Source organism: Coturnix japonica, chromosome 9, assembly GCF_001577835.2.
Source record: "Coturnix japonica isolate 7356 chromosome 9, Coturnix japonica 2.1, whole genome shotgun sequence".
Classification (NCBI taxonomy): Eukaryota; Metazoa; Chordata; class Aves; order Galliformes; family Phasianidae; genus Coturnix; species Coturnix japonica.
In genome coordinates, this window is record NC_029524.1 from 2,662,900 (window position 1) to 2,690,087 (window position 27,188).

The 27,188-nt window shown below is 53.1% G+C and overlaps 2 protein-coding genes across 3 annotated transcripts in view; one reads left to right on the plus strand and one right to left on the minus strand.

Annotated features, from left to right (window-relative positions):
• Positions 1–678: 678 nt before the first annotated feature.
• KY (kyphoscoliosis peptidase) lies at positions 679–20,832 on the minus strand. Of its 2 annotated transcripts, XM_015871304.2 has the most exons (14): positions 20,280–20,832; positions 16,398–16,447; positions 15,497–15,553; positions 11,133–11,195; positions 10,383–10,445; positions 9,503–9,577; positions 9,300–9,341; positions 8,912–8,962; positions 8,069–8,151; positions 7,715–7,823; positions 6,693–6,810; positions 3,878–4,066; positions 3,133–3,323; positions 679–2,452 (listed from the first exon to the last, which is right to left on the minus strand). In XM_015871304.2, exons 1-14 carry the CDS (start codon positions 20,531–20,533, stop codon positions 1,548–1,550), a joined length of 2,250 nt encoding a protein of 749 aa, XP_015726790.2. In that variant the 5' UTR covers positions 20,534–20,832; the 3' UTR covers positions 679–1,547. The 2 variants fall into 2 exon arrangements, with proteins under 2 accessions (XP_015726790.2, XP_015726791.1); XM_015871305.2 differs by lacking the exons at positions 15,497–15,553; positions 16,398–16,447; positions 20,280–20,832 and adding an exon at positions 11,817–12,873.
• Positions 20,833–23,977: 3,145 nt separating this feature from the next.
• EPHB1 (EPH receptor B1) overlaps positions 23,978–27,188 on the plus strand; it is a 44,169-nt gene continuing 40,958 nt past the window's right edge. The window contains exon 1 of the mRNA XM_015871222.1: positions 23,978–24,138. Coding sequence (XP_015726708.1) covers positions 24,081–24,138 — 58 coding nt within the window. The 5' untranslated portion in view covers positions 23,978–24,080. The remainder of the gene's footprint in view (positions 24,139–27,188) is intronic.

A 27,188-nucleotide genomic window follows, 5' to 3' on the forward strand; every position in this document is an offset into this window, starting at 1 on the left:
TAGCTGTAAAAGTGCTTTTTGGTCACTCTCAAAGTATGAAATGTTTGTGCCTATGTACGTGCATGTCACTGCAGGGTCTGAGTGCTGCAGCACTTTGCAAGAGAGGAGGGGACGCTCCCTAGGATGTCACCAGGCAGAGGACAAAGGAGATGCCCTCTCTGTTCCCTTTGTGCCCATGGATGCTCACTGAGGCAGTGCCAGCCCACAGGAGGGCAGGACTTCAAACTTTCTATGCATTGAGAGAAGGTTGTGGCAAATTGGGGGTCGGCCTCTACTCCCAAATAACAGCAATATGATGAGAGGGAATGGCCTCGAGTTGTATCAGGGGAGGTTCAGGTTGGATATTAGGAAGAATTTCATCTCAGACAGAGCAGCGAGGTGCTGCACAGGGAGGTGGGGCAGTCACCATCCCTGGAGGTGTTCAGAGCTGTGGAGATGTGGCACTGAGGGATGTGGGCAGTGGGCGCAGTGGGGTTGGGTTGGACTTAAGGATCTGAGGGGTCTTTTCCAGTCTCTATGATTCTATGTCATGTATGGAGCTTCCTTGTCTCAAAGTATGAAAAACTCTCACCTGGTTGGTGGGGCTGAGGGAAATACCAGGATAACCCACACATTTTACATGCAGAATGCTGCATCTTTGTGAGGAGGAGTTCGTATCATGAGATCAATGAAACAGAATGCAAAACCAGAACAGATTTATTGTAAATCCAAGAGCAAACACAATGTCCGTCAGATCACACTAACATCAGAGGTGGATGAAGGTGTTGATCTTGCAGGGTGTGTCGGTGAGCTCCAGTATCAGACCGCTGTATGCACTGTGGTTCTCCAGGAGGAGGTTATGGGATGTGCTGTACGTGGTGATACCATCACTCAGCCCCATGCAGCCCTATGAGCTCAGCAGTCCCAGTTCTGCACAGACAAGCTGGAGGAAGGAGCGATTATCAAGCGCTTTATTCTCCATTTTGCTATGTTTTGAGTTGTGCAAACACCTCTATGCTTGAGATACGATTACAGTGCTAATAGTACAGGGGAAAAAAAAAGTGCTTACAATCCAAATACTCTAATATAAAAAGGTAAAAATTATTTTGTTTATTGAGTTTAAGATTCAGTGTAAGAAGTCATTTCGCAGTATCACTAGAATGCGTAAGACAATGAAGTGCACAAGAAAACGTCGCTTTGTATCTCCTTCCCAACACTTCTCTCTCCTGGGATGTCTAAAGAAACCTGGTTGAAATAACCTGAAATTCCCCGTGTTCTATAGTGCTGCTCAGAACCAGAGGGTGCTACTCTAAGTAGTCGTAATAAGACTTCACTTATGGTCCGTAGTTTAGAAAGCAGCCATTGCTGCTGAAGGCCAGATGGCCGTTGGTTTCTCCAAAGCATTTCCTGGGCAGTGCTACTGAAACTTGGGTAGGGGGTTGATCCCTTTGTAATGGGATTTTCTGCCTCTGAGCCCTCGCAGGAGCAACTTTGCTTGGGAGAACAAAGCAGCATTGGTTTGGGGTGAGTTGGGTGGTGCAGGAGAGTCGGGGAGTGAAGAGGAGGCCTTACTGCGTCTCAATGTCATACTTCAGGATGTGTGAGTAGTAGCCATGATTGGCGTTCTCATGCACCATGACGAAGAGCTCCGTGCACCCTGCAGTGTTGCAGGTTCCCTCCCAGAAGCCGTCTCTGCTCAGGGTCAGTGTGTAGGTGTCCCCCGCCTGCACCAGCACCTTGGATATGCCCTGCATTTTGAGCTTGAACTGCACGTTGCGGTTGGCTGGCAGCAGCCTGGAGAGCGGCTCCAGCAGTTCGTAGCCCTCAGCCCACTTGCTGTACCTCAGTGGGAAGGCGGGCCACTTCACCTCGGTGTTCAGGCAGGTGATGAGGTAGTTGAAGACGAAGCTGTAACTGCCGGGGTCTGACTTCTTCTTGGTGAAGAACTTCAGAACAAAGCTCCCCGCGTGGGGCAGATGGACCTTAAACTCCACTTGGTTGCCGCGCTGGATCTGCATGATGTGCTGCCTGCTCATCTCCTCGCTCAGGCTGCTGCTGTCGGTGTGCAGTGAGGCCAGGATGCTGATGTCCTTCCCCAGGGTGAAGGTGAGGGAGCAGCGCCCGTCGTTGGTGTGAATGATGGGGTCGGGGTGCGAGGGCCGCAGGAAGCCCTGTTTCTCTGTGAACCAGCTGGGCCCCACGGGCTGGTGCAGGTCCTTTGGGAAGTGCCTGCTCTTGTCCACGGACTTGCACTCCACGATGTACTCCAGCACACAGGTATAGACGTCTTCAGTGGATTTGGAGGGTCTGGCAAAGATCTGCAGCTCCTGGCGTCCCGTCTTCTGGGGGTAGAGCTCCAGCTTCATCCCTTGTTTCCTCAAGGTCAACAAGCCATGCTTGTCTGTTCCCTCCAGCTTAAAGGTGAATAATGTGGACGGGCGGCACTCCACTGAGATGGTGGCTGTTCCATTTTCTACAAAACACATAAGAAAATAAACCACATTGGAGTTTTAGTGCATTTTTTGTACGTATGAGAAATGAACCTTCCCCAGCTGATTGCCACTGCGCTACAGAGCTGCAGCTGTCTGCAGGAATTGGTGCCCCTCAGAAAGAACAAGGTCTGAGTGGCCTTGGCTTGCAGACATGCATTGATCCTGTAGAACATAAACTGAAATGGAGCTGTGCTCCTGTAGAATATAAACTGAAAGTGTCCCTGTGGAGTATGAAAGCCTGTGTGCAGCATCAAGTGCCAGCAGCCTGAGTGGTCAAGAAGGGCTCACGTTGATGGGCTCAAGCTGATTTCAGCCCAGCAGCTGCCCCAAGGAGCTTTGGAGAAAGGCACACAGACATGAGATCCTCTATTGCCATATAAAGCTTGTACACAGCATGCTGGAGGACAACGTGAAACCATACAGTGGTGTTGCCCTTCAGTTTTAACTCTGTGTTCCTTGCATTCAAGGAGAACACCCATCTAGCTTAGTTCCTTCAGCCCTTTAAGGAGTATGACATAAAGAAACTCCCAGCTATACATTGTTCTATAAATCAACCTTGTGGAACCCAGCAAAAGGCTTTAATCTCATTGTCGGGTTATATTTGCCAATAGATGAACAGCAACGCTTCTAATCTTGTGCTGTAGGTACAACAAGGGGTTACCTGTCTGGATGAGGGCTGTCTGTGGGTGTGCAGCCAGCAGCCCCAGCTTGTAGAAGTCGCTGTTGTGCTGCAGGTTGCTCTCAAACTGCTTCAGCGTCAGCGTTGGTTTGAGGAGCTGCCAGTTGCTGTTATCTGGGAAGTGATTGTTCACGAAGAGAGCCGGGTGAGTCAGAAAGTAAAACTCGTTGTATCTGGAAGGAGGAGGAAGAGATGAAAGGAAAATGAGTAATGATAAGCAGTTATTTCTTCCGCCGCGCAGCGGTGGTGGTTTTGTGGGAGGAAGTTGGAGCGTTTTGGGCTACTGAGGGCTGTGGGTTTGAAGATCTCCAAGGAGAAAAGGGACCGGAGCCTCCCATCTCCAAGGTGAACAGCTGGAAAATGGCATCTCCAAGGCAAAATGCTTCTGGATCAATAGGCTCCCAAGGAAGGAGGAAGGCCCTTCTTGGCACTGGAGAGTGAGGCACTTGCTGGTGCAGTCAAAAGCCAGGAATCCAGCACCTCATTGCATTGCTTAAATGGAAGCAAAGCACAAGGAACGGGAGCAAAGAACAGCAAAGCACCTCCAGCAGCTGCTGTGCTTCTGCCTGCTTAGGAACATGCTCCATCCCCTGCATGGGCAGCCCTAGTGCCTTGCTCAGAGCTTCAGCTCTTGCAATGCTGCATGAAATTTGCCACTGGTGTCACCGTCCCCATTCACTCACCTTTGTGGTGGGCCTTTGTGCTAAGACAGTGAATACTTCCTTACCTGAAGGTGAACTTGGTTGAGGCATCATCCACAGTGCCACTTCCCCAGGTGCTGTCCAAGAGGTGCCACCTCCCATCGAGGTAGACGGCGTTCCAGGCATGGTCAGAGTTCCCCTGGAAGGTCTGCCCTATCTTGTACCCGTAGCCCTTGGAGTACCCCGACAGCTTCATGCACTGGATCCCTGCGACTCTGAAAGGCAACAAGGATTTTGCTTTTCTTGCAGCCTTTGCATAGGCACTGGGGAATGTCCCATAGGAGGAATGGGCCCTTCTCTGCCTGCTTTGCCCCTCTGCCCAATGCACCATGAGTGCAGCATGGCTGGAGGAGAAGGAGGACAAAGACAGAGTGCCGAGCTGATCTCTGTCTTGTACTGCAGTGAAATCCCTTTGATAATCTCCACAGTTAGCCTACGTAATTATAAATTAGAAGTGTGTTTGCTCATGCTTGTGCTCTCAATGGAGCAGGAGGCCCAGTGCTTGGCAGCAGCCACAGCCTCAGACCTCACAGTGCTGTGGGGTCTGGTTGCATTTCCTTACAGTGTGGCCTTGTGCTTGCCTAAGCCTCAAATGAATACACGTTTCCCTTTATATACACATATATAAATAATGAATACCTGTTGAAGTTTAAATAGGATTTAAGTAAGCAGTGTGTTAATGAGCTCTCTGCTTTGACTCTAATGTTAGCATCGCATTTCAGCATTAATCTCAACTTGCCACACTTAGAGGATTGCCTTTTGTGTAGGACGGTATTGACATTTTTCTTCTTCATTGAGAAGCGTGTTTGCTGGAGCAGCTACCTTCAGTGACAAACTGTGCGTGCTGCATAATGAAGGCTGAATTCAGGGAGAGGAACAGTGGCATTTACAGGGAAGATAATTAGCATGGTTGTAAAGAAGCCAGGTCTGATGACTGTGGTACTGGCTGGTCGCTGGCAGTTTGGTGGTGCTCATAGAGGTGCACTTGTTTTGTGGATGTGATGCTGCTTTAAGGAGAACAGCCCCACCAGCTTCATAGAATCACACAATGGTTGGGATGGAAGGAATCCCGCAGCCTACCCAGTCCCAACCCTGGGTGTAGGCTGGCTGCCCCCCACCAGCTCAGGCTGCCCAGGGCCCCCTCAAGCCTGGCCCTGAGCACCCCCAGGGATGGGGCATCACCAATGTGCTGCCGGGAGTGGCACCTAATGCTCCTGGGCTGCCCAGACCTCTTGTTAGCTGGGGTGTGCAGGCAGTATCCTGCCCTGTGCTCACACTTAAGCACCAGCAAAGGCAATGCAGGAGTTGTGCTCAGGTGTGTTCAGAGTTCCCAAGTGGAAGGTCAGAGCATCCCACTGATGGTCTCTGATACTGGACAGGCCAAAAGCAGGCTACAGCATCTTGTGGGAGCTGAATGGCCTTGGTGAGAATAGTGTGGGATCACATCTCTGCTCTTGTGTAGAACTTTACAGAGCCAAATTCACCACACAGGGGGAAGATGGAGGATCTCCTGCCTGACTCAGTAATGTGATGGTAGAAAATGACTGAGATGCAAGGAGCTGGAACTGGAAGAAATGAGCTGAGAAGCAGTTGCCAACATCTGCTTGGTGCACCTGAGTGGTTAGGTGTTTTGGTGCACCAAGGTGGTGAATAGTTTTTCTGCTTCAAAAGGAGTAGGAAACAATTCAGATCTTGCTACAGGCATCACTTGAGTTCAGTGGCAACTTCTTCCCTTCAATTCCTGGCTGACTTTGATGAATTCATCAGAAGAAAGAAGCAAGTCTGGCTTCTCCAGACTTGGAGGTTCACCCACGAGAAGAGAGAATGAGGGGGTTGGTTGTCTTGCAAGAAGGAGATGGCTTTGGTTATGGTTTCTGAGGGAAGGAGCTGAGTATTTATCTCATTGACAGATATGGCAGACTGGGTGACAGGAGCAGTCCTACCTCCCAGAATTGGTACCCAGCCTGGAATGGAGAGATGCGAGGTGCACCAGCATAGCCTTTAAATAGGAAGAGAGCTCCTTGGGAAGATTGTTTTTAATGAAAAAGCACACGCCTTTTAATGAACAGACGATAATTTACTCCACTTCTAACTGCTAATAAGTGGTTCATAAGATGCGGTCATAAATTCATATTTCGTCATCCTGTTTCTTTATTTTACTCTTCAAAAAGCAAGATCGGATGTCACGGGTTATTGGCTGGAAGTACCTACTGAGTTAGCATCATTGGCATCTGGCATGGTATTACCTGTTTTAAAACCTGTCCTTTTCCTTTTAAGTTTTGTTAATTTGAAGGTGAAGACCTTCCTAAATGTTATGAGTTGCTGTGGAAAGCCAATGGTCCTTTTGGCATCCTTGCTGATGACTGATGGTCAATGGGTGGCAGCTGGGAGCAGCGTGGGGCAGTGGGGGCCTGGGTTTTAGCAGGAGGGCTGGGGAAGCTCCTGCTGGGCTTCACCTGCCTCTGCCCCAGCAGTGTGCTGCAGGCAGCTCCTTCCTTCGGGTTTGAGTCCTGCCATGCTTTTAACCTTCACATGCAGACACTCGAAGGAAAAACCCAGGCTCTGCTAACCGAATTATCTCCGTGTTTTCATCTGCCATTATGTTAATATGATGCGAAGCTCAGCAGATGGCACAAAGCAAATTATGCTGGGGAGGGAGTGGGGAGGGAGCCAAATTGACCTTTCCAGGACTTGCTGCTTTTCCACAGCATGGTTTGAAAGCTGAAGTTCTGCGTCTTGCTTAAAGTCACATCAGTCAATGCAAAGGCAGACAGAATAAGCACAGAGATGACAACAGATGTTAACCCTCCCTGGCATTGAATGCTCCTGAGCTTAATTTACCTGCACATTTTCTGGAAGAGCCCAGCATATCCTTCGCAGACGCTCTTCCCCGTCCGCAGCACGTCCGTGGGTTCACACAGCCGCAGGCTTTTGTTATGGAAGCCCACTACGTCGTACTCTGTGGGAAGGAAGACAGCCGAAGTTCATCCCAAGGCCCCAGGCAGCGTGGGGCAGTGCTGGTACTGCTTCCATCTCTGTGAGCACAACCAGGGTGAGTCCAACCCCAGCCCACCCCACTGTGCCCACTGCCCACATCCCTCAGTGCCACATCCCCATGGCTCTGAACACCTCCAGGGATGGTGACCCCACCCCCTCCCTGTGCAGCTGTGCAGCACCTCACTGCTCTTTCTGAGAAGTAAAATACCCCATGCAAAATGCAAGCAATCTGCAAATCCAATTGACCACCACCACTCTCCAGCTGGGAGAGGTTTCCCTTCTGCTTCCTTCCTTCTCTTTGTACCTTGGTTACTCCTGAAACTCCGGTGTTGCTTGTTTTGGGGTTTAGGAGGAAGAAGCAAGGGAGACTCATGTTGGCAGTTCCCATGGGGTCAGAAGGGTGTTGATACTGGCAGAAACGGTAACCAAACAGGTTTTATAAAAGCTGGCCTCTCTGAGGTACTGCTTTTATGGTAGGGTATACATTGGTAGGGTATATATTAATAGCAGTCCCACGCAAACCTCGCAGGGCCTGGCAGTGCTGGGATGGGGAGTGTGGAAACAGAGGTGGTAGAATAACCTCTGGATGCATTTCAGGGTAAGCACAGAGTATCCTGAGGTGGAAGGGACCCATAAAGATTATTGAGTGCAACCCCTGGCTCCATGCAGCACCACCCAAAAATCAGACCCTGTGTCTGAGAGTGCTGCCTACGTGCTTCCTAAACTCAAAGAGCTCAGTGCCATGACCACTTCCTTCTACCCACCACCTGCCCTTGTGTGAAACCACCCACGGAGTAAATTACAACAGGTGTGTAATGGGAGCAGCAGCAGCAGCGTTATCTCCTCAGTGGAAGATCCCAGCCTACCTATGTGGTGGCATATCCACATCCATATGACACGGACTTTCTCCAGGTCGGTCCGGGCTTGTTTAAGCAGGGTTTGGACGAGCTCTTCTACACTGCCCTTGTTGTTCACCTGTTGGAAGAGGAAGCGTTGTGAGACTGGCATGAAAAAGCACTGAGGTGGATCCCCTGCCTTCCCCATCCCGGTCCTGCACAGCACATGCTGCTGTGTCTTGAGCTTCATTAAAAATAGAAGTACAAAGCTCTAATTCCACGTTTCGAGCAAGATGTATTTTTGGTCACAGGTTCCCTCCCAGAGCAGGGTGTCTGCTGCTGATGTGTGCAGGGAAGAGGGACGGAGGCACAAGTGAGACTTACTTTTAATGCATAGGCATCCAGCTTCTCAAATTTCTGTAGATCCACTGCCAGGGATTTCAAAGAGAATTTGTCCCATGGATACACTGGGAAGAAACAAGCTGTCATTGTCTGGGGAAGGGAGGGCTGCTCCTGCCTGTGGGGACGTCAGCAGTGGGTGCTCAGGGACAGTGAGTATAAGGGCACCTGTGCATGCAGAGCTTTGTTTAAATCAGCTTTCCCTGCAAAGGGCTATAGGCTGACCATAGGAGAGTGAAAGCGGATTTATGTGTTTGAAGGTTCCTGCTACATAGTGATCCTAAAATTACTTGTTGCCTTTTGGGAACTGGCTATTTTCTTAAAGCTGGTTATTGGTTTTCATCTTTGTCAGGTTGTAGCTGCAGAGGCTCAATGCAAATGCAAGATCTGGAGTAACTCAGCAGGTTGGGCAGCTGGGATGTGAGCACAGAGCCTGGCTGCAACATCGGCAGCGGGGCACGGAGCTTTGAGAACATTTCTAGTGTGTGACGGTCCCAAAGCCACTGTGGATGTATGGAGGTCTGGGAAGGTGGATGTGGTCATGGTAGGACAAATCAGATCACTGCTTTGTGCCCTGCAGGAGCTTTTAGGAGTGATAGGCTTCCTATCTGGTACTGGCACAGGCTGCCCAGAGAGGTGGTGGATGTCCTGTCCCTGGAGACATTCAAGATCAGGCTGGAAGGGGCTCTGAGCACCTGATGGAGCTGTAGGTGTCCCTATTCATTGCAGGGGAGTTGTGCTAGATGGCCTTTAAGGGTTCCTTTCCAATCAAACGATTCTATGATTCTACCTGGGGCCAGCATGGAAGGGGGTACAGCAGATAGTTACCATGCAGGTCTTTTGTGCTTGGTGGCCGTGGGGCTTCGGTCCTTTCAAAAGCTGGAAAACAACACAAGAAAGTATGAGGTGAGCAGTTCTTGGCAAGAGAAGAAGACAAAGAGAAACAGATGCATTCTGAGTCCCCAGGCTATCCCTGTGCTCTGCGCTCCTCAGCTGCTGGATGTCTCCCATTGCAGCCCCAGGGCTGGGGACATCAGACACCAGCCAAACTACTGTTGGCCTGGAGGATGTGCAGGTGTCATGGTCAGCACCTGGCCCAGGGGCTGGTGGCATCTCCAGAGCTTTGAGGTGACAGCCCTCAGTGAGGGAAGTGGGAGTGGGTTCCCTCCAGGGCCAACCCCCCAGCACGGGGCTGTGTGGCAGCAGGCAGCCTCACCTTTGTTGTCCTGGCCTCTCAGGCTGGGTGTTCTCCAGGGACCTGCAATGGCAACAGCACAATCTGTGAAGCTGCTGTGAGGTTGTAGCAGTCGGCACCTCGCATAAGGATGAAGTGTCCCCCTGGTTCAGAGGGGTGACACCTGCAGAGGGAGAGATGTCCCCTCTGCCATGGCCACGGTGGTTCCTCAGCCAAGGACGTACCTTTCCCAAAGGAGAGCTTCTTGAAGAACTGCGGGGAGGTGCCCTTGGGATGGATCTCCACTGTCACGTGGGTTCCTGAAAGAAATGGTGACAAACACGCTGGGAAAAGGAGCTCGAATCAGCAAGAGAACGGGAAGGTGAGTGGCATCGAGCCAAGGGGTCTGTGTGCCAAGCCCAGGTCATGTTTGTCCAAATCTAGAATCACGGGGTCATCTGGGTTGGGAAGGACCTCCAAGGTCATCAAGTCTAACTGAAATGGCTCAGCTTTAGCAGAACAGGCAGCACCTCTGGCCCTGTGAAAGGACCAGAGCCCTCCACTTTACTGGCAGAACAAACAAACCATACAGTGAGGAAGCACAGAGTCACCCCTACTGTAGATCTCAAATATATATATATGTTTTCCCAGTTCTCATAAAGAAAAGGGGAAAAAAAAGGCAGACTGTTAAAGTGTAATAGGCGATAAAGCAGAAGTCCTCAGCGAGGATCATGTGGCAGCTTGAAGAAGAGGTTTATTGCCCTATTAAGTAGTCCTTCATGGAGATACGGTAAACAGAGAATCAATGGCTCTCATTGATTTTTCTCGGAATGACACATAAAAAGGCTCAAAGCTATGGAAATGATTTGACTTGGGATATGAGAGACTTTGGCAAAGGCCACTGCCTGAGAGGGGCAGCAGTGGCTGGGAGCACAGTGCTCGGCATGCCAGGATGCTCCCAACAGCTTCACTGGAGACTGGGGCTTTCTGAGTTCCTGTGGGATCACTGTAAGGCATTTTTCACTAGTTTGGGGTGTCCCAGCATGTTTTGTTACAAAACTGCTTGAGCAAGAGATCCCTAAATCTCTGCTCCGGAAAACCCATCTCTCTTGTGTGGCCACTTACCTTCATTAGTATAGGAAGTAACAGTTTCCTTCTGCTTGTGGGGCTCCTTGGGGGTTTGTTGGCCTGTTTGGAGGAAGGAGGACAGCTCAGTGCCATGAGGAGAGCAGAGAGCTCACTGTGAGCTCTGCAGAGTAGTACGGATGTGGATGAAGGGTTGCATGTGGTGCCAGGTGGGTGATGGTGCAGGGTGAGGTGATGGCTCTGTGTGGTGTGACGAGGGCATGGGCTGGAGCAATGGGAGTTTGCACACCCTCATGGGTGTCTGGTAACCAAATGTGCATTCACCACACTGGGAGCAGCCAAAATGTTGGGGTGTCTCAGACCTGTGCAATTAATTGTGTATAGGCAGTGTGGGGCACTTGGGAAAGCTGAGAGCCCTGCGGGTCTGCCCTGTACTACATGGGGGAGAAGGCGGCCCACTGAGACAGTAATGTGAATGATTAAGGGGGAATACATTAATCCCTGGGGTGCTAAGGGATCGAGAGTGCTGCCTGCTCTTCCAGCACCTCTGTCAGCGATGTCACCAACATGTCCTGGCTGTGGTGTGAGGAGAGCATGAAGGGTTCCCCCCTAGTGACCCAAGGATCTTGTGCCCAGCAAAGCCCATGGAGTGCTATAAGGGGACGGGTTGCTCCCAGTATATTGTTGCCGCGAGCAGCAGAGCTGGGCACCAAACACTGGAGGGTGGAAATTGCATGCTGGTTTTTGGTAGCGGGGTTTCCCCACATGCAGAGTGGGAAGACAACGTACCGCTGAGGGCTCTCTTTGGAGGTGGCTGCGGTCTGCTGTTTCCATTTCCATCATCCTTCAGACCTGTACAATATAAATACGAGGTTGGCAGGCAGTGCTGGCACAGCGGGGTGTCAGCTGGGCGTTATTTCCCACATAAATGTGTGGACAAGTGCGGCGATCGGGTCTCTCCATGCAGCTCCCTTCTCTCCTCCTACGAATCCCCAAACCAGGGGGCATTAGCACAGCAGCCAGCCTTCCCCTGGAGGCTTTGAACTGAATCTCCCCTTTCCTCCCTTTCCTCCAGCAGGGAGGGTTCCCTGCGCTTACAGCCTTTCGGAAGACCCCTTGAAGGCTGGGAGCCAGGGAGATGGCATCGGAGCTATAAATGGCTCCGGGCAACCACCTGTGGGAACAAAGCCTGCACACCCTTCACACCCTGCAGCTTCGTCTCGTGCTCACAGAGCAAGGCGAGGTGCACGCCTGGTCCTCGCAGTGCCCGTGTGTCACCTGTCACCTACAGCGGCACACACCCGTACCCGGCACCGTGCAAGAGAGAACGGCTCTCCTGCAATATAAGTTTAGGGTTATTTTTGCAACACACGCAAAGGGAAAAGCCCGAGCCCTGCTCTAAAGCTCCTCGCCCCCAGCGAGAAGCCGGCGCGGCACCTTCACAGCCCTCCCCTCCCTGGGACGAGGCTTTACCTGCGCCGTCCGTCAGTCCGTCCCTCTGCCCTTTCCGCTCGGGGCGGACGATGAGCAGCAGGTTGATCGCCACGGCGTTGGCACCGTCCTTCAGATCCACGGTCCCCATCGCGGCAGGGCCACCGCTGAGCTGCCGCCGAGCCGAGCTGCCCCGCTCGGTCACCATCCGTGCTCTGCCAACGTCGAGCGCGGCCAGGAGGCAGCGAGCGCCCTGCCCGGGGGAAGGAGCCGCGCTTCGGCCGGGGGCTCTGGTTTCAGAGCGTGCCCTGGGCTCCCCCTCCCCTCGCTCTGCCCTTTCGGCGTTGAGCGCTTGCCTGCACTCAAATCCCCCTCGCGAGCTCTCTTGGCTTGGGGGAGATTCGCTTTCCCCAGCGGGCAGAAATCCTTAAAAGGCTTTCCCTTCTGATTCTGTCCCCAAGTGGAAACTTAAAGGATGCTTAGGGACAGAAATAATAACAACCTGCTCTGCGGAGAGAGGAGCTGCAGCCCGGCGTGGCTGGGAAGAGCCGCTGGAAGCACAGCGCACCGGCAGCCGCTTCGGGGTGGGGGGATCAACCTCTCCACCGCGCCCGGTGCACGGAGCAGAGCGAGCAGGGGAAGCTGCCTGCAGCCTAACGGGCTGTCCCGAAAGAGCAAATCATCCTCCCACCATCCCCGCTGCAGAGGCACCGGGCGGGTGGTGGCATCGAGCAAAAAATCCTACTTTTCCAGCGACACCCCCAGCCCAAAAACAGGGCAGCGCTGCAGGGTTAGCAGCTCCGGGGCTGGCAGGGAAACGCTATTCTAATTTTATCTCTGGCCTCTGTCCCACTGTGCGGCTGCTGGCCGGACCGCCTGGGCACCGCTGGGCTCGCCAGCAGCCTTGCCAAGCCACCTGGGGCTTGCCCGTCTCCGCACCCGGAGATTTATGGCCACGGTGACTTTCTGGTCTCTGCTTCGCCACCTGCCTGCTGGCCTTTAGCGCTCTCTCGCCTGGCTCCGGCCCTGCCCGCAGCACCCTTTCCTCCCTGCCATCCCTCTCCCATGGGCAGCCGCTGTTGTTACGACACTTCACCCTCCCGGGCTGTCTGTCTGCTTCATCCTGCTGTCTGCCTTGCACCAAGAGAACGACACACTCTGCTGCTGCTTCCCATCCTGGTGCTCTCCTTGCTGTTCCCAAACTGTACATCCTCATTGCTTGGATCCTCTCCATTGCCAGGAAGGTGGTGGTACAGCACCAACAAGGACAAATCCAGGTAGAAGCCACCCATAAAAGAAGGCAGCACTGCTGCAACCTGGGTTACATCATAGTTATGAGCCAGAGTGCTGCAAGCCCCCAGCAGAACATACCCACGGGAGCTGGGAGCAGAACTGATGCATTTTGTCCATGGTTGTGTTGATGTTTTCTTTCTTTTAACGGGGACTTGGACATTCCAGCCATCAGCATCATGTTGCCATCACCTGCACCCTGTACCCTGACCCACACCATACCCTACACTTTGCCTTGTCCTCACTGTTGGCCCCATCAGCTCCAAGCCCTGGCTTTGGCACAAGGGGCATTCAAGAGGTTGTTACAGCCCTGTGATTTCTCATGCATGGGAAATCTGTCATTGGCCTGCGACAAGGTCATGGCCAGCAACAGCTGTCTGTGTGCCAGGGTATTTTTGAAACTGAAAATCTACATTTTGAGGAGGGAAAGGAGCAAAGTTTCTTATGGTTGCGTTGATTTTAAAATAAAGGCAGCTCTTTGAATTTGCTGCGGGATGCAAAATGCTCACCTAAGTCCCAGGGAGATGAATTAATGGCCAGAGAACAAGAGAAGCTATCAGACTGCCATGATTACATGTATTTACCACGTAGCTGTCATTTCTCCAGGGGTGATCCAGGGGAAGGAGAGCCCATACAAATGTAGAGCAAGAATTAGGTTATTTGAGTCCCATTGGGTGGAGAAGAAGATTGCAGGCTGCCTGGCCGAGGGGTGTGCATTAACTCTTCTGTGGGCATTTTGTGTTCAGTGCAGATCTGGAGGCCGTACAGGAGGGGTTTGCCAGCCTCTGGTGGACTTTTCAGCTACAGGAGATCCCCACTGCTGGTCCTGCAGGATGTGAACTTGGAGACGTGGAGCTGGGTCAGCAGTTCTATGTGCTGTACCCTGCTGGGTTTGGACAGGTTCTGTTTTCTTCCCTGTGCCCTTTGCCCACCTGCCACTGGGCTGGTGCAGCTCAATCCACAGTGATGCCCCAGGTCCTTCTCTTGGCCCAGAATAGCTCCTCTAGAGCTCATTATTGCATGTGTGTGCATTCATATTTGCTGTTTGTTTTTTTGCCACGCACGTTGCTTTGTATTTGCAGACATCAAATCTCAGCTGCCATTTTCTTCTCTCAACTGCAGGCTAACTTTGAAGTGCCAGGATGCGTTCATGCCGCACAGAGCATTACAGTGGCATTCTGATGAGTTTTAATCTCCTCTTTTCACTTCTCCTTTCCCTCTCCCTCCAGCAGAGCTGCAAGACACTGTGCTTATTCTCCTCCCACCGGCCTCCAACCCTCAGATTGCTCAAATGCTCCATTCGTTTTGCAGCTTCTGCTGTATCAGCAGCTGTGCTTTATGATTTAAGACGGCAGTAGAACTTTCCACTGAACTATAAACCCCTGTGCTTGGCTTCCCAGTATCCACATAGCCAGGAGATGAGCTGGTGGCTGGGACAGCCCTGCCATGAGGGGTTGGGATGCATTTAAGGTGCAGCATGAGGCCAGGCGGTGGCACAGAAGCAGTGGGGACAGTGCTTTAGTTCTGTGCCCTCCTGCATCCTCTGTGCCCAGACGTGTTGTTATGTCTGTCAGAACACAGCTCTGCTGACATTCAGCACAGCTCAGTTTGCTTCTTATTGATCAGGGGGGTGATCCCAGCTGGGATCCTAGCTGTTGTTAAGGCATGAATCCTCTTCTAACACAATGCCAGCTGGAAGCAGGTTAAGTTAAATAGGGTGGGGCATACCTGGTTTTGCTACATAAGGGTCCTGAACCAGAGGGTCTGGTTGCTGACCTCACATATTTCTGAGATCAGGAATAGTCCTATATGCATGGTACCAGGAGGAGTGACAGGCATTTTTCCCTTCCAACATACAAAGCTGACTGACAGGAGGAACGTGTCCAGGAGGAGGCAGAACTCTTTCCATCACATGTAAGTTCAGGTTTTGTCAAAGAACCAGAAGGTGAACCAGGGGCTGCCTCCCCCCTCTGTGGGCCAGGAGGCAGATGCATGGCTTTGCCCCATCCAGCCAGCCCTACTCTCCTCCACACAACGCCCCTGTAGCCCTCCTCTAGGATCACTTGGTACCACCCCATGTGGGCTGCCTGCATCATTCTACTCTCAAGGCTGCTCACTTTGGTCATGAGCAAACCACAGAGCACTAAGTTACTTTTGTCAAACCTTCACACATCACCAGGCCTTTTGCTATGCCTTGGAAGAGCTATGCATTGGCTGAAGCCACTAGGTATGCTGGTACACTGCCTGACTTGCAGCCCTGTAGAGCACTGAGAGGAGGAGGGTGCCCTCCTCATTCCCATCACCTTTACAATAGGAGATAACCATCTCCAGCATTCAGAGTTATACAAAGCAGTGCTGTAATGCATCCGCCTGCCCTAGGAGACCAAAAGCTCACAGGGGAGACATCTTTGCTCAGGAGGAAATGAACTCACCTGTGGAGCTGGGCTGCTGGTCTTGTCCAGTTGCTGATCTCACCTCCACTTGTGTTGCTGGAAATAGGGGAAAGTACTATTAGGCTTTTTTTCCTGGAACAATGGGTCAAAAACCACATTATGCTTTTCTTTCTGCCTGCCTGCTTTTAGGAACCTGAGCTTTGAATGGCACAGTGCCATGGGTCTGTATGCACAGCACCAGGAGGAGGAGATGGTTGTTTGATGGAAGAAGTGGCAAACTAAGAAAAGGGAAGGAATCACAACCAGCACATCAGAGCAAGCACAGGAGCCAGACTCAGAGGGTTAAAGCAACCTAGAAAGCTTGAGAGGCTCCCTCAGGGCAGCTCCCAAGCAGATGCAGGTAATGAATTTTCACTTCTGTTCTTTCATTATCATCGTTCTTAGCTGGAGGTTTACCATTTATCCCCCTCAGCTCTGCGGCACGTTATTTGTGTCATTGAGATGGCTGCAAGGACAGTGCCCCTCGCATGGCTTTCCTGCTGGGAGAGGGATGGGTGCTGCTCAGGGGGCTCCTGCTACACTGAGCCCAGGTGCCTCTGCCTGCTCATTGACTGTAGGTAGTAGTGCCAGGTGCCCAAGGTGCTGATGCAACATTAAGACCCAGCTGAGCCTGCTACTTGCCCAGTGACCACCAGTTACTCTCCCGTTCCCGTGCTCCTGCCCAACACACATCTTGTGTTTAAAGGTAGAACAGGTATGCTGGGATTCAGAGTGGCCAAAGTGGTAAGGAAAGGAAAGTTCTTTGATATTCCCCACGCATCCCAGAAAGTGGAAGAGAAGAAGAGGGAAGGCCATGCCCTCCATGCACCAACACAGTGCTTGGGGTTGCTTTGCTTCCATGCCAGCACCACCCCATTGCTGGTCCCATAGCAAACTTAACTGAGCTCGGTGGGTTTGTCTTCGCCTCTGTTGCAGCAGCAGCAGCACAGCCTGCAAGGACAACACAGCCATCAGCTTGTGGGTTGGGAAGGAAGGCACCTCTTGCTCTCTTGGTTCACATCCCCATCTGCTTTAGGGTTACTTTTAGGGTTACCAACCCCTCGATGCTGCACTGCAGTGTAAATGGGGAATGGTACTTTTCCAAACGTCTTCATCACCCTGAAAGTGTTGACTTTGATCAGAACGGCCCATTGAGGTGACTGCAGCTGAGTGCTGTGTGTTGGGAGCCCATCTGCCCCAGCACAGCAGGGTGCCGTGGGTCCACATGCTGATGGCTCAGCACGTCCTGGGCTCACTGAAGAGCTTTGTGCTCCCTTCTGAAGACACAGCCAGCCCATCCCCATTGGCAGCCAAATGTCAGTGGATTCAAATCGCTCGCAGCACCCCGCAGCCAGCTCCGTGCTCTTTCCATCCACACTGGCTCAGATGACAGGGCGTGCTAGCAAGCCCCCCCAGAGTATTATTATCGTTATTTATTTGTGTGGTGGCAGTGCCTAGGAACATCCCTCATGCACCAGCAGCCTTCCACGTGGGACAGGTCATGCTAGGAGCACTGCTGCACAATGCCGGCACCCGGCGCTGCCGCAATGCGAGCAAATGGGGCGGTTGAGTGAAAGCAGCGGGTCTGCAATTGAGCATAACAGGAGGGAATTGTTTCCCTGGGTTTTGCTCTGCAAAGCCGGCTGTCTCAATCAGCTGGCTCCCGTTACGGTGTTTTTCAACTGTACAGAGACGAGCCAAGGACACATGCATGTAATGTGATCTAGGAAGATTCCCCGAGTGCCAGGAAGTTGGGGCCGCTCTCCCAGCCCCTGTGCTGCCTGTCTCAGTATGGATGTGTGCTGGCACTCCTCCGGAGCTGCAAGAGGAGCCTTTGGGGTTCACTCGTGCTTGTGGCTGTTTGCAATAATGCTGAAGTAACCGGGCTGTGCTCTTCTCTCAAGGCTTTTTGCAAGACCTGAGGCTTTGCAATGCCCCATCCCTGCAGACACCATAGGTAGTTGTCCTTCCTGGTGCCACCAGCTGCAGGAGGACCAGCTGGCACAGCCATGCTGTCCATGGGCTGTACTCAGCCTGTATGTTTCTAAATGGAGGATGATGAGGCACAACAGCAGCGATGAGCACTACCTGGGACCTGAGGAGCAGGGCACAATGTGACCCTCAGCCCACTGCTGGTGTTTATGAGGGAGCACCACTGTGTGTAGCAGATCCTAGAATGGCTTAGATGGGGGACACCAGGGCGTGGATGGACTGGGGTGTGCAGGGTGGGCTGGGGGTTTAGCCAGGACCCCTCAGTGATGCCTTAATGCCTGCATTGCCTTTGATGCATGGCCTGGAGTGCCGTGGGAGGCCCAGGTGGCATGGCCGCATCATGTGAGGCACGGAGCCGGGGGCTGACAGCTTTCCCCAGCCAAGTCACTGCAGCCATCTGCTCAGCACCATGCCAGGCCCACGGCTGCTGCAAAGAGCGTGCGTGCCGCAGGGCGCTGGGGAGCTGGTGGTAATAGGATCTGCAGGGCTTCAGAGAGGCGCTGACTCTGTCTTTTTAGCTCTGCCTTATGTATATTTGTGCATACAAATAGAGAGGGCTGCATGGGTTTTGCTGGGCTGGGCTGGCTCCTCTCGGCCTTTGGGCAATGTGGAGTTATGGTACTGCAAGGCTCTGGGCTCCATCCCTTCCTGCTCCCTGCCCAAGGGCGGATGTGGCCTGGCAGAGCAAGGAATGTGAGGCAGAAGGTTGGGCAGTGAGTGCATGACTCGGAAACATGTCTTTTATCTGAAACGTGCACCTTGGAGGTGCAGAAAAGAGTTAGGAAAGGGCTTTCATTCAGTGTGGTGCGTTAGCTGTCAAATACCTGACTCCACAGTTTGATTTCTGCCGGCTGAATTAAGGCAGGCTGATGCAAGGTTTTCTATCAAATCAGCTTTGGTTTTTTCATTCTCTCTTTTTTTAAAAACTGTGTGTTATCAAAGCTGTGGAAACTTGGCAATAAAGCTTGAATGAGGGCTGCTCGTGTGGGGAGCTGAGGACTCAGTGCAGCGTGTTCCTGGGCTCAGGGATGTCTGCATTGGGAGATTTCTAATATCCTGTATTTGAGCTTTAGTCCTTTTGCTTCTTTTAACTTGTGAAATACATAAAGTTGTTCCCAATTCTGCCCAAAGAGCTTTTGTTTGTGATCCAGCTTGGACTAATGTGAGGGACCTGCTCAGTAGTGGTTGCGTTCAGCCTGAGCTCCTGGTCGACATTAATTCCAACTGAGACCCAAAGTGTTTTATGAGTTGGCTTAAGCCTCAAGGTGACTGCAACACACCTGCACTGAAAAAGAACCATTTACAAATGAGCCAGGTTGTATTTGCAAAACACCGTCCTAATGCTGGGTAAGTGGGACAGGAGAGCTGGGCTGGAAGCATCATAGCAAGGTCTAGGTTATGAAGCCTGTCCTGAAAATAGGAAGCTGATAGTCTCAGGAAGGAAGGAATAAGATGCCAAGCATCTTCTCAGTGTGTGAATGTGCTCTTTTGGGTGTCTGGTTCAAAGATGAGCCTGGGCTTTGAATGCAAGGAGTAAGCAGAGCTGGGAATCCTGGGGTGCAGATGGCTGCTGGTAGTGCAGCTGTCCAGCAGGGCTTGGGGCATTAGGGATCATGGCTCTCAATATCAGTTAATGAGCCACAACCTTGGTTTTAGTTGAGAAATGGGTTCCTAGTGCTCTTGGATGGGGGTGAGTACAGATATGTGAGCCTTATGGTTTGGACACTGCAAGTCAAAGAAAAAGAAACCTAAACCTCTTTGACATAAAGGTCATGCGACTTGGTGTCATGGTATTTGAGGGTCTCGTGAGTTTTAAATGTTAATACTGCAAGCCCCAAGCCTGGAAACTCACTGCCAATAGTTATCAGTGGTGACTTGAAGACTCAAGTTGCTTCTAACTCGCTTCAGCATAGGTCTGATGGCAGAGAGGGACCTGTAGGAAAGGTCTTCTACAAGGGTCCATTATGGAGCATGAAATGGAAGAATTCAGTGTCTGCTATCTGCTGCCTGGCCCCCGGACTATTTGGTCTCCTGGCATTCTGACAGCTGAAGTCATATCTGCACCGGGACCTGACTGTTGTCTATGTGGATCATGGTATATTCCCAAGGAACTGCTCTGTGTCCTGAAGAGCAAAGGAGCTCATTCAGGTGCCCAGTGCCATGCTGGGCTCAGTGCCGTGGTTCTACCCAGCCTGTGCCCTCCTGAACTTGCCTGCTCTCTCACAAAGTTGCCTGCTCAGTGACAGAGCAGAACCTTGGTGACATTGCTGCCCTTACCTTCCCTACAAGGGCCGTGGTGCACGGGACTGTCATGCTGCCAGCGCTGCTTGCTCCCCATCAGCAATCATTGAGGGCACCAATTAGCTGGGAAAGTAGTGCTTGATAACTCAGTTACTTGGTAACACATACAAATGACTCCATGCTACACTGCTTAGACGAGATGATGCTTTTCCTATGCTTGCACGTGGAGGGGCAGGCACCTTATGGTGTCAACCTACTATTTAATCCCCAGATCTATAGTGCTGCAGTGTTTGCACCAGGCTCCTGTCTGCTGCTCTCTGAGGTGGGCAGGCAGCCCCCCACTTCCCACCTGTGCTGCCTAGACCATCTGATGAATCCTCCTGCTTTTCTCTCCTAAATGATTTTGTTGCTGACAATGAACCAAGACCACCATCCTGCCCAGAAGCTGCTGTCATTCAGACAGCATGTGCAGAGGTGAAGGGGAAAAGCTCCTCAAAGCAGGATTTTGGAGTCTTTGTTCTGGCCCAGCACCCATCCTGCTTGCCCTTACCTCTGTGCCCAGGTGATGCAGAAGCTCCTGATGTTCTCCATGCAGCAGGAGTGTGGAGGAGACTGCCAGGTGAGACAGGTAGGTGCTCTGCTTGTTGCATGCAACCAGGACAACAGGAGGTCAGAGGAGGAAGTGAGGTGCAGTGCACACTGACTCCGATCTTTGCACTGTGAACTTGAGTCACAGTGAAAGAGCCATTTGCTACAGCTCAAAGGGAAAGTCAGATCACCTGGCCAGGCGTGGTACCAATGCATGCAAGGATTGCAATGGGCTTTCTGTTCCTGTAAGCAATGCTGACGTGTGTGATGGGAAATACTGAAGTGTGCAGGACGGGAAAGATAGGGGACAGCAGTGCAGGGTGGTGGCACCTACCACGTGCAGGGATGGGACAGCCATATACCTGGGCTGTGGCTGGCTTTAAATACACCTGGGTTATCTGAGAGGCTTGGCTTGAAACCAAGCAGGATACTGTTGGTTGTGTTTTCTTTAAATACCACAGGCTCTTGCCCAAAGAAGAAATATAAACCGGCCTTGTGCTGGTTTATAGGAAACTTAAGGCTAACCCAGCCCCAACCCCTGCTGTGGGCTGGCTGCCCCCCACCAGCTCAGGCTGCCCAGGGCCCCATCCAGCCTGGTCCTAAGCACCATCAGGGATGGGGCAGCCACACTTCTCTGGGCAGCAGTGCCAGGGCCTCATCACCCTCTGAGAATTCCATAACATGGAAAACTTGGGACTCACTGGTAAGGGTAGAGAAAGGAGCTCAAAGCTCTTCTAATGGGGAAGTTAAATTTGAGCTTGAGACTTAAAAAATGCAAGCTGAGCAAAAAATACACTGTCCAAACGTTAAGCTGGAGCTGGCTTGTGTAAGGAGGACTTATCTGTGCTGGCCATAAATCAGTCTGGGTTGGTTTAATTGCTCATTCTCCGTAGTAAAGCTGTAAGTGAGTGTTTATCCTGTCATATAGAAGAGATCTGCATGGGCTGTGGAGGAAGAGAGCTGGTAGACTAATCCATCTGAGAGCTCTGCCACTCACCCCAACATCACAGCAGAGCACAGGATCCTAAATCTGAGCTGGACCAGGCTGGCTGGGCTGTGAGATACCCGATCTGGGCTCAGAAGCAGTAATGTTGACAGTTTTAGGGGCGAAGGTGTGGATGAGCATAACAGTAGATTTTGCAATACAAGTCAGAAGTGCATTCAAGGCGCCTGGCTGGGGTTTGGCCGTTTAGCTGTGCCAGCAGAAATATTTTTGTATTTCTCTGCTGAAAGGATGCGCTGTGTGTTCCAGCAAGAAGCAGCTCTGGAAGCTGAGATGGGGAGTAGAATGCCCAGCCAGCTGACTGGGTGTTGATAGGGACTGGATGGCAATGGGGTAGCAGAGCCCCCCCTTTTCCCCCATGGGGATCACGAGCTGGGCTGCCCATGACCCTGCCACCTTTTCTTCCTAGAAAGTGCAGGAGCAGAAGCCCCAGGAGACATCCTCCAGCCAGCCTGGCTAAAATTAACCAGAGGCTTCTAAAATTACTAGGTGGGAATTGCGGGGGGAGGTCTCCCGCTGCTGCTCTCTTGCTGCCCTGTTTAAGGGTTTAATGACATTTGTCATCTCCATTGGGGGCACAGGACACAGAGCTGACTGTGTGTGTGCTGGAGGGATGGTTGCCTGTGTGGCATCATCAGGGATGCAAACAAGGTGCTGCTGCAAAAGTACATGTGCTTTAAGGCAAACAGTGCAGGGAAAGGCCTGGGGCTCCACCTGAGAGGGCTGATCCAGGAGGGGAGCAGAGCTACATTCATGCTTCTGCCCAAACTCTTTCCCTGCACTGTGGGTTTCTCAACAAGCAGTGGAAATGAGGACTTACAGTAACCACACGTAAGTGCCAACACGCTCATGGTGGGACACCTACCCTGAGCCTATAATGGGCTACCAGCCACGCAACCATGTGCCCAAACCAAAAGCCTATAGTAGGATGCCAACCCTATGCCTGTAGTGGGACACCAACTATATGGCCATGCTGGGATGCCAGTTCTGTGCCCATAGTGGGATACAAACCACATGTCCATTCAAGGAGAGCAAACCTACTCGTCTGCCTCTGCTATTGCTTTTCCCTGCCTCTCCCTTCTTGTGCCAGCATTTCCCCCTCTGGGATGTTCCTACTCCCTGCCCTGGGGGCTTCTGCAGGGTCTGGGTGCAGCCTCAGCCCTGCTGTCTCCCACACAGGCAGACCCCTGTTCCCTGCCTGCTTGCTGGTGCCTCGCTCTTCCTGGAAAGCTCAGTATTTACCAGGAACCCTGAGATTTATGCAGGACGACGTCAGATCCTACCTAATAAATTCGCCGAGAGATCATTATGATTTTAATTTTATATTCCCAGCTATTTCTAGCCTCTGTAAACGCAGCGATGATTTAGCTGCAGAGGGTTTGCCTCGTCCTTCAGACACCAGATGACAAATGGAGGTGGAGGGCACTGCACTACACAAACGGGACTGTCCCGTGCAGGGCTCAGAGCTGCTGGCTGCTGACCTCCAGAGGCTGCCAGGGGAAAACCTCGGCGTGGGCATCCCGTGTCCTTGGGAAGCGACCTGATGGGTCTTCTATCTCGGGCATAGGAGAAGCAGGGCAGGGGGGCCGACTGCGCACCCACAGTGAAACAACCCCAGTGGGATGGTGATGCCTGTGCTCAGCAGCCTGTGCTCGCTGCCAGAATTAGCCCCGATAGTCGGAGTTTTGGCTGAAAGATCAGAGCGGGTTCAGCTTTCTTCTTATCTGGAGCCAGATTTCCTATTGTTTGCTTGCTGTAACCAAACCCCGGCAGCTGTAAACGGAAGCAATTTGGTTTCCTTCTTGGCTTTTCAAGAAAAAAAAAAGAAAAGCACCAGAATGGAGGTAAGTGTTTAAAGCTGTCTTTGCAGCCTCTGGTTTTGATCAAAGAGCTGTGATTTTGGTCATAGAGCTGCTGCGAGCATTTCCCCTTCCCAGCTTCCCCTGCTGCCCTTCCTCCACTTAAGCAAGAAAAAAACGATGTCCAGAGGCTCAACTGGCATCAAAGGGCCCCTCAGTGGGAGGGGGCGATGTCCCCTGTCTGCCTGCAGCGCTGATAGGGACCAATGATGGAGGTGGTGGCCGGGACCCACCAAAGGATAGAATGAAACCTTTGGTGAGAGGGGTCCGAGGGAAAGTGGCCACTGCAAAGCTTCGGGCTGGCGGTACCCCAAAACCAGCACCTGTGTCCCCAGAACACGAAGAGAAGGAATTGTGTTTCAGGATGAAGGGGTTTCCCTCGATGTGCGGTTCCAGCTCCCTCCTCTCGATGCACCCCCTGCAGCAGAGCACTTCGGGGCGCGCTGTGTGCCCGCCGCCGCCCTCCTATGGCACCGTGCTCTGCTCCCCCCAGCCCGTCCCGTCCGATTCCCCCCTGCCCGCAGCTCCACCCCCACCCGCCCCGTCGGTTCTCCCGTTGCTGCCGCCGGGAGGCGCCGTCTCCCTTCTGTCGGCGGTGCGGGGCGGTGCGGGGCGGTGCGGGCGTTGCGCTGCGATTGGCGGCCGGGCCGCGGGGGCGTGGCGGGCGGCGGCGGGGGCGGGTGGCGTCGTGGCGGCGCTGCACACTCCGCACTCGCGGCGGCGATGTGACCCGGGCGGGCGGCGCGGTCCCGCGGCTCCGCTCGGCGCGGCCCGGCCCGGCCCGGCTGCCTCCCGCCGCCCATGCCCTCCCGACGGCGGCGGCTGACGCCTGCGGAGCGGCGCGCGGTGCCCGGGGGGGAGGCCGAGGCTGCGCGGCGGGGTCCGCCGGCCCGGGGCGGTGATGGCTGCGGATCTGGTGGTGCTGCTCTGCCTGGCCGCCGCCGCGGCCGCCGTGGAAGGTGAGGCGGGGGGCGAGCGGCCGGGGTCGGGAGGAGGCTTCGGGACGGAGCGTGCGGTGATGGGGGGGGCCGTGCTGCCGGGAGTCCCGCGCCCGGTGCGTTGCGGTTCGGGGGGAAGGAGCGGCCCGCGCGGTGCTGCCGGGTGCCGCGGTGCGCTGCCGTTCCCCGCTCCACCTGTTGAGCACCGCGGGTTCATCCCGCGCCCCCAACTCTTTGTTAGTCGGGCAGCGAACGTCGGCCCTGCCCGGAGCGTTGCACGTCGGCCCCGAGGGCGTTGCGCTGTGCCGGGTCTCCTCCGCGACCCCCGTGCGATGCTCTGGGTTGGTATCGCTGCAGGTTGGAGCAGCGCTGCCCGCGGCCGTTCGCGTGCCGACCGGACCCGGGCTGAGATCGAACAGCGACGGCAGCACTGGTCGGGCTGAGCGCATCTCGGATACGGGGAGTACCCGGGGGGTCCGCGGGTCATGGAGAGCCCCTGCGTGCGGCTGCTGCTTCGCCCACCCATCGCATCATTAGCAGAGCGAGCCGGCGGCTGGCGGAGCTTTGCTTGCCCGCCCGGATGGCAGCGGGTTTGGTGATGCCCCGGAGCCGTCCCCGCAGCCCCGGTCACCTCTCCCGTTCTTTGGCTCGGAGCGCGCATTCGCTGCTCGCGTCCTTCGGTTTCCATCGCTTCTGCCCGGTGCTGCGTGGGGCGAGTGCTCCTCCGCCGCCCCCGCAGGACTGTTCGTGCTGCCGTGCCTGGGGCTGAACCAGGGATGTATCTCCGGAGATGTTACGAGTCCTGAGCTTCCGCGCTACCCAGAGCCATCCCTTTTCTTTTTCACTTCTGTTCTTTAATTCGCATGATGTGGAAACGAAAACCCAAGGGGGAAGGAAGAACCTGGGCGCTGGCAAGAGAAGCGCACCCAGATCCAGCAGCCTGGAGGGAGAGCGTTTTGTTAAGTCATGGGAATGGGCCCTCGCCCGCAGATGCCTGCTCTGCTTTTTTTGCCTAATTGCTGGTATCACTGACTCATTATTCCTTGTCTCGGTCGCCTTCCTGTTTCCCGCTTGCTTCGAGGCTCGGGGACGTAGGCGAAGGGAGGATGAAGTTTCGGCGTCCCTGGGCGGTCCTCTGCTGCTTCCCGCAGCAAAGCCATCATGCTGGCACCGCACCTGCGGCTCAATTCCATCTTGTTCCTCCTCCTTAAGGTGAAGGTCTTCATTTATTATTATTTTTTCCCCCTGCCTCCATCAAGGCTTTGAATTTCAGTTTTCCCCAACGCAGCGCAGCCGGCTGAAAGTTGAATAACTTATGGGGCTCTGGTGGCTCTCTGAGAGAGAAGCAAACAAGCGCTGGAAGCGATGGAGACATCAGAAAAACACTGCTGGAGGGGGAAAGCCTGCGAGCTGGCTGCTGTTGCCGATATTTCTGTGCTGCTGGAGATGCTCTCGGAGCAGCGAATGCATAGAGGAGCCCTGGAGGAGCTGCTGGAAGGCAGGCACGGGGCGCAGGCTGAGCTTTTGCTTCATTCTATCCACAGTTGTTGCCCAGCTGAAGGCAGGAGCCCGGGCTCACAGGATGCCTCTGGAGGATGCTGCAGCACTCTGCTTCTTCTGAACACGGCGGCACAGCAGTCGCTTAATCGCAGGGCTGAATAAATAGCTGGGAGGGGGCGGGGGAATGCTTTCCCCCAAATATTCATTAGGATCCGAAAGCACATTTCCATTTGACCTTGCTCGCTGTCTGCAAACACTCGAGCCGTTGAGCTTGGCACGCATGAACGCTCGTGCAGGGTGAGTTGCGTTCGCCAGCAGTGATGTAGAGCAGCACGTCCTGGGCTGCAGGAAACCTGGAGCTGGTGTGGCCGGGCTGCTACGTGTCTGAGAGCTGGTGGATCCCAGCCATGGTTTGCTGCTGGGGCATCTCTTATCATCGTGCATCTTCCAGCTGGTCCGCCTAGTGAGAAATGGTGAGAAAAAGGGGATGTGTGTCTGTAAGAGCCAAAGACCCCGTGCTTTATATTACAGCGTGTTCAGCGGGGATTAACTCGTTCCGTTCGGTATTTATTACTGTTTCATTTTGCTGGATGTTGGGGCTTGTAGAGCTTTGAATGGTCTGAAAGATTCTACCTGCAGTCAATTGAAGTATATCCATCTTCCCGTTGGGTGTCCAGCTCTGGGGTGCTTGGTCCTGCATGAGCAGCAGCTGCAGAGCCGTAGCACCGAGCATCCCTGGGCCAGGTCCAGAGGGAGAGAGCCAGCCTGCTGATAGCGAGCATCGTCCCTCCTATGAATAATTAAAGAGCCTCCCTGTTGAATTTTTAATTACAATAATATTTGGTTAACGGAGGATTGTTGGTCTCCTTTTGTGCAACTGAGAGTTGCTGCGAGAAAACAACCTCACGAAGAAAAGAAAAAGCTGTTGAATATCGATTCATTGACTTTTATTTATTAACTGATCGGTTACTCAGTCAAAATTAGTTAATTAGCTCAGCTCTGTTAAGCCTCTTTGGTAGTTAATCTTGATGCTTCTGAATAATTGTAGTTTTGCCTGCTAATCCCGCAGCCTGGTGTGATCTGATTGCCGTGGCTGTGATCTGTCTGTAACAAGTTGCTCTGAGTCACAGAGGGTGGTGGTTCAAGAGGGGACCAGGAGATGCTTGGATTGGATACTGGGAGAATTTCTGCATAGAGAGGGTAGCCAGACATTGGGATGGACTGACCAGACAAGTGGAGTTCCCCATCCTTGGAGGAATTTGTGGTATGTGGACGTGGTGCTGAGAGGTGTGGTTGAGTGATGGATGGGACTCGGGAGGTCTGTTTTGTGGTTGGATTTGGTCATTTTGAGTGTCTTGTCTGATCTTGGTGGTTCTATGGGGATCTGAGGCTGCTGATTTAGACTACAGCCCAAAGGGAAAGAATTGAATTTGGGGATGCTGCCTCTGACGTCCTCACATCCCTTGAGTATGAGACAAAAGTCTCCAACCAGAAGAGGGATTTTGGATAACAGCTGTAATTTGCTTGTATTCATTAGTAAGCAGGTGGATCCCTTTCAAAGCCTTTACAAA

Coding starts and splice junctions, on each gene's coding strand:
- KY (XM_015871304.2), bottom strand. CDS start 20,533: ATGCATTGGTACCACGCCTGGCCAGGTGATCTGACTTTCCCTTTGAGC. Junction 11,196..15,496: donor CCAGCAGCCCAGCTCCACAG/GTGAGTTCATTT, acceptor TATATTGTACAG/GTCTGAAGGATGATGGAAAT. Junction 7,824..8,068: donor TGGATGCCTATGCATTAAAA/GTAAGTCTCACT, acceptor CTCTTCCAACAG/GTGAACAACAAGGGCAGTGT.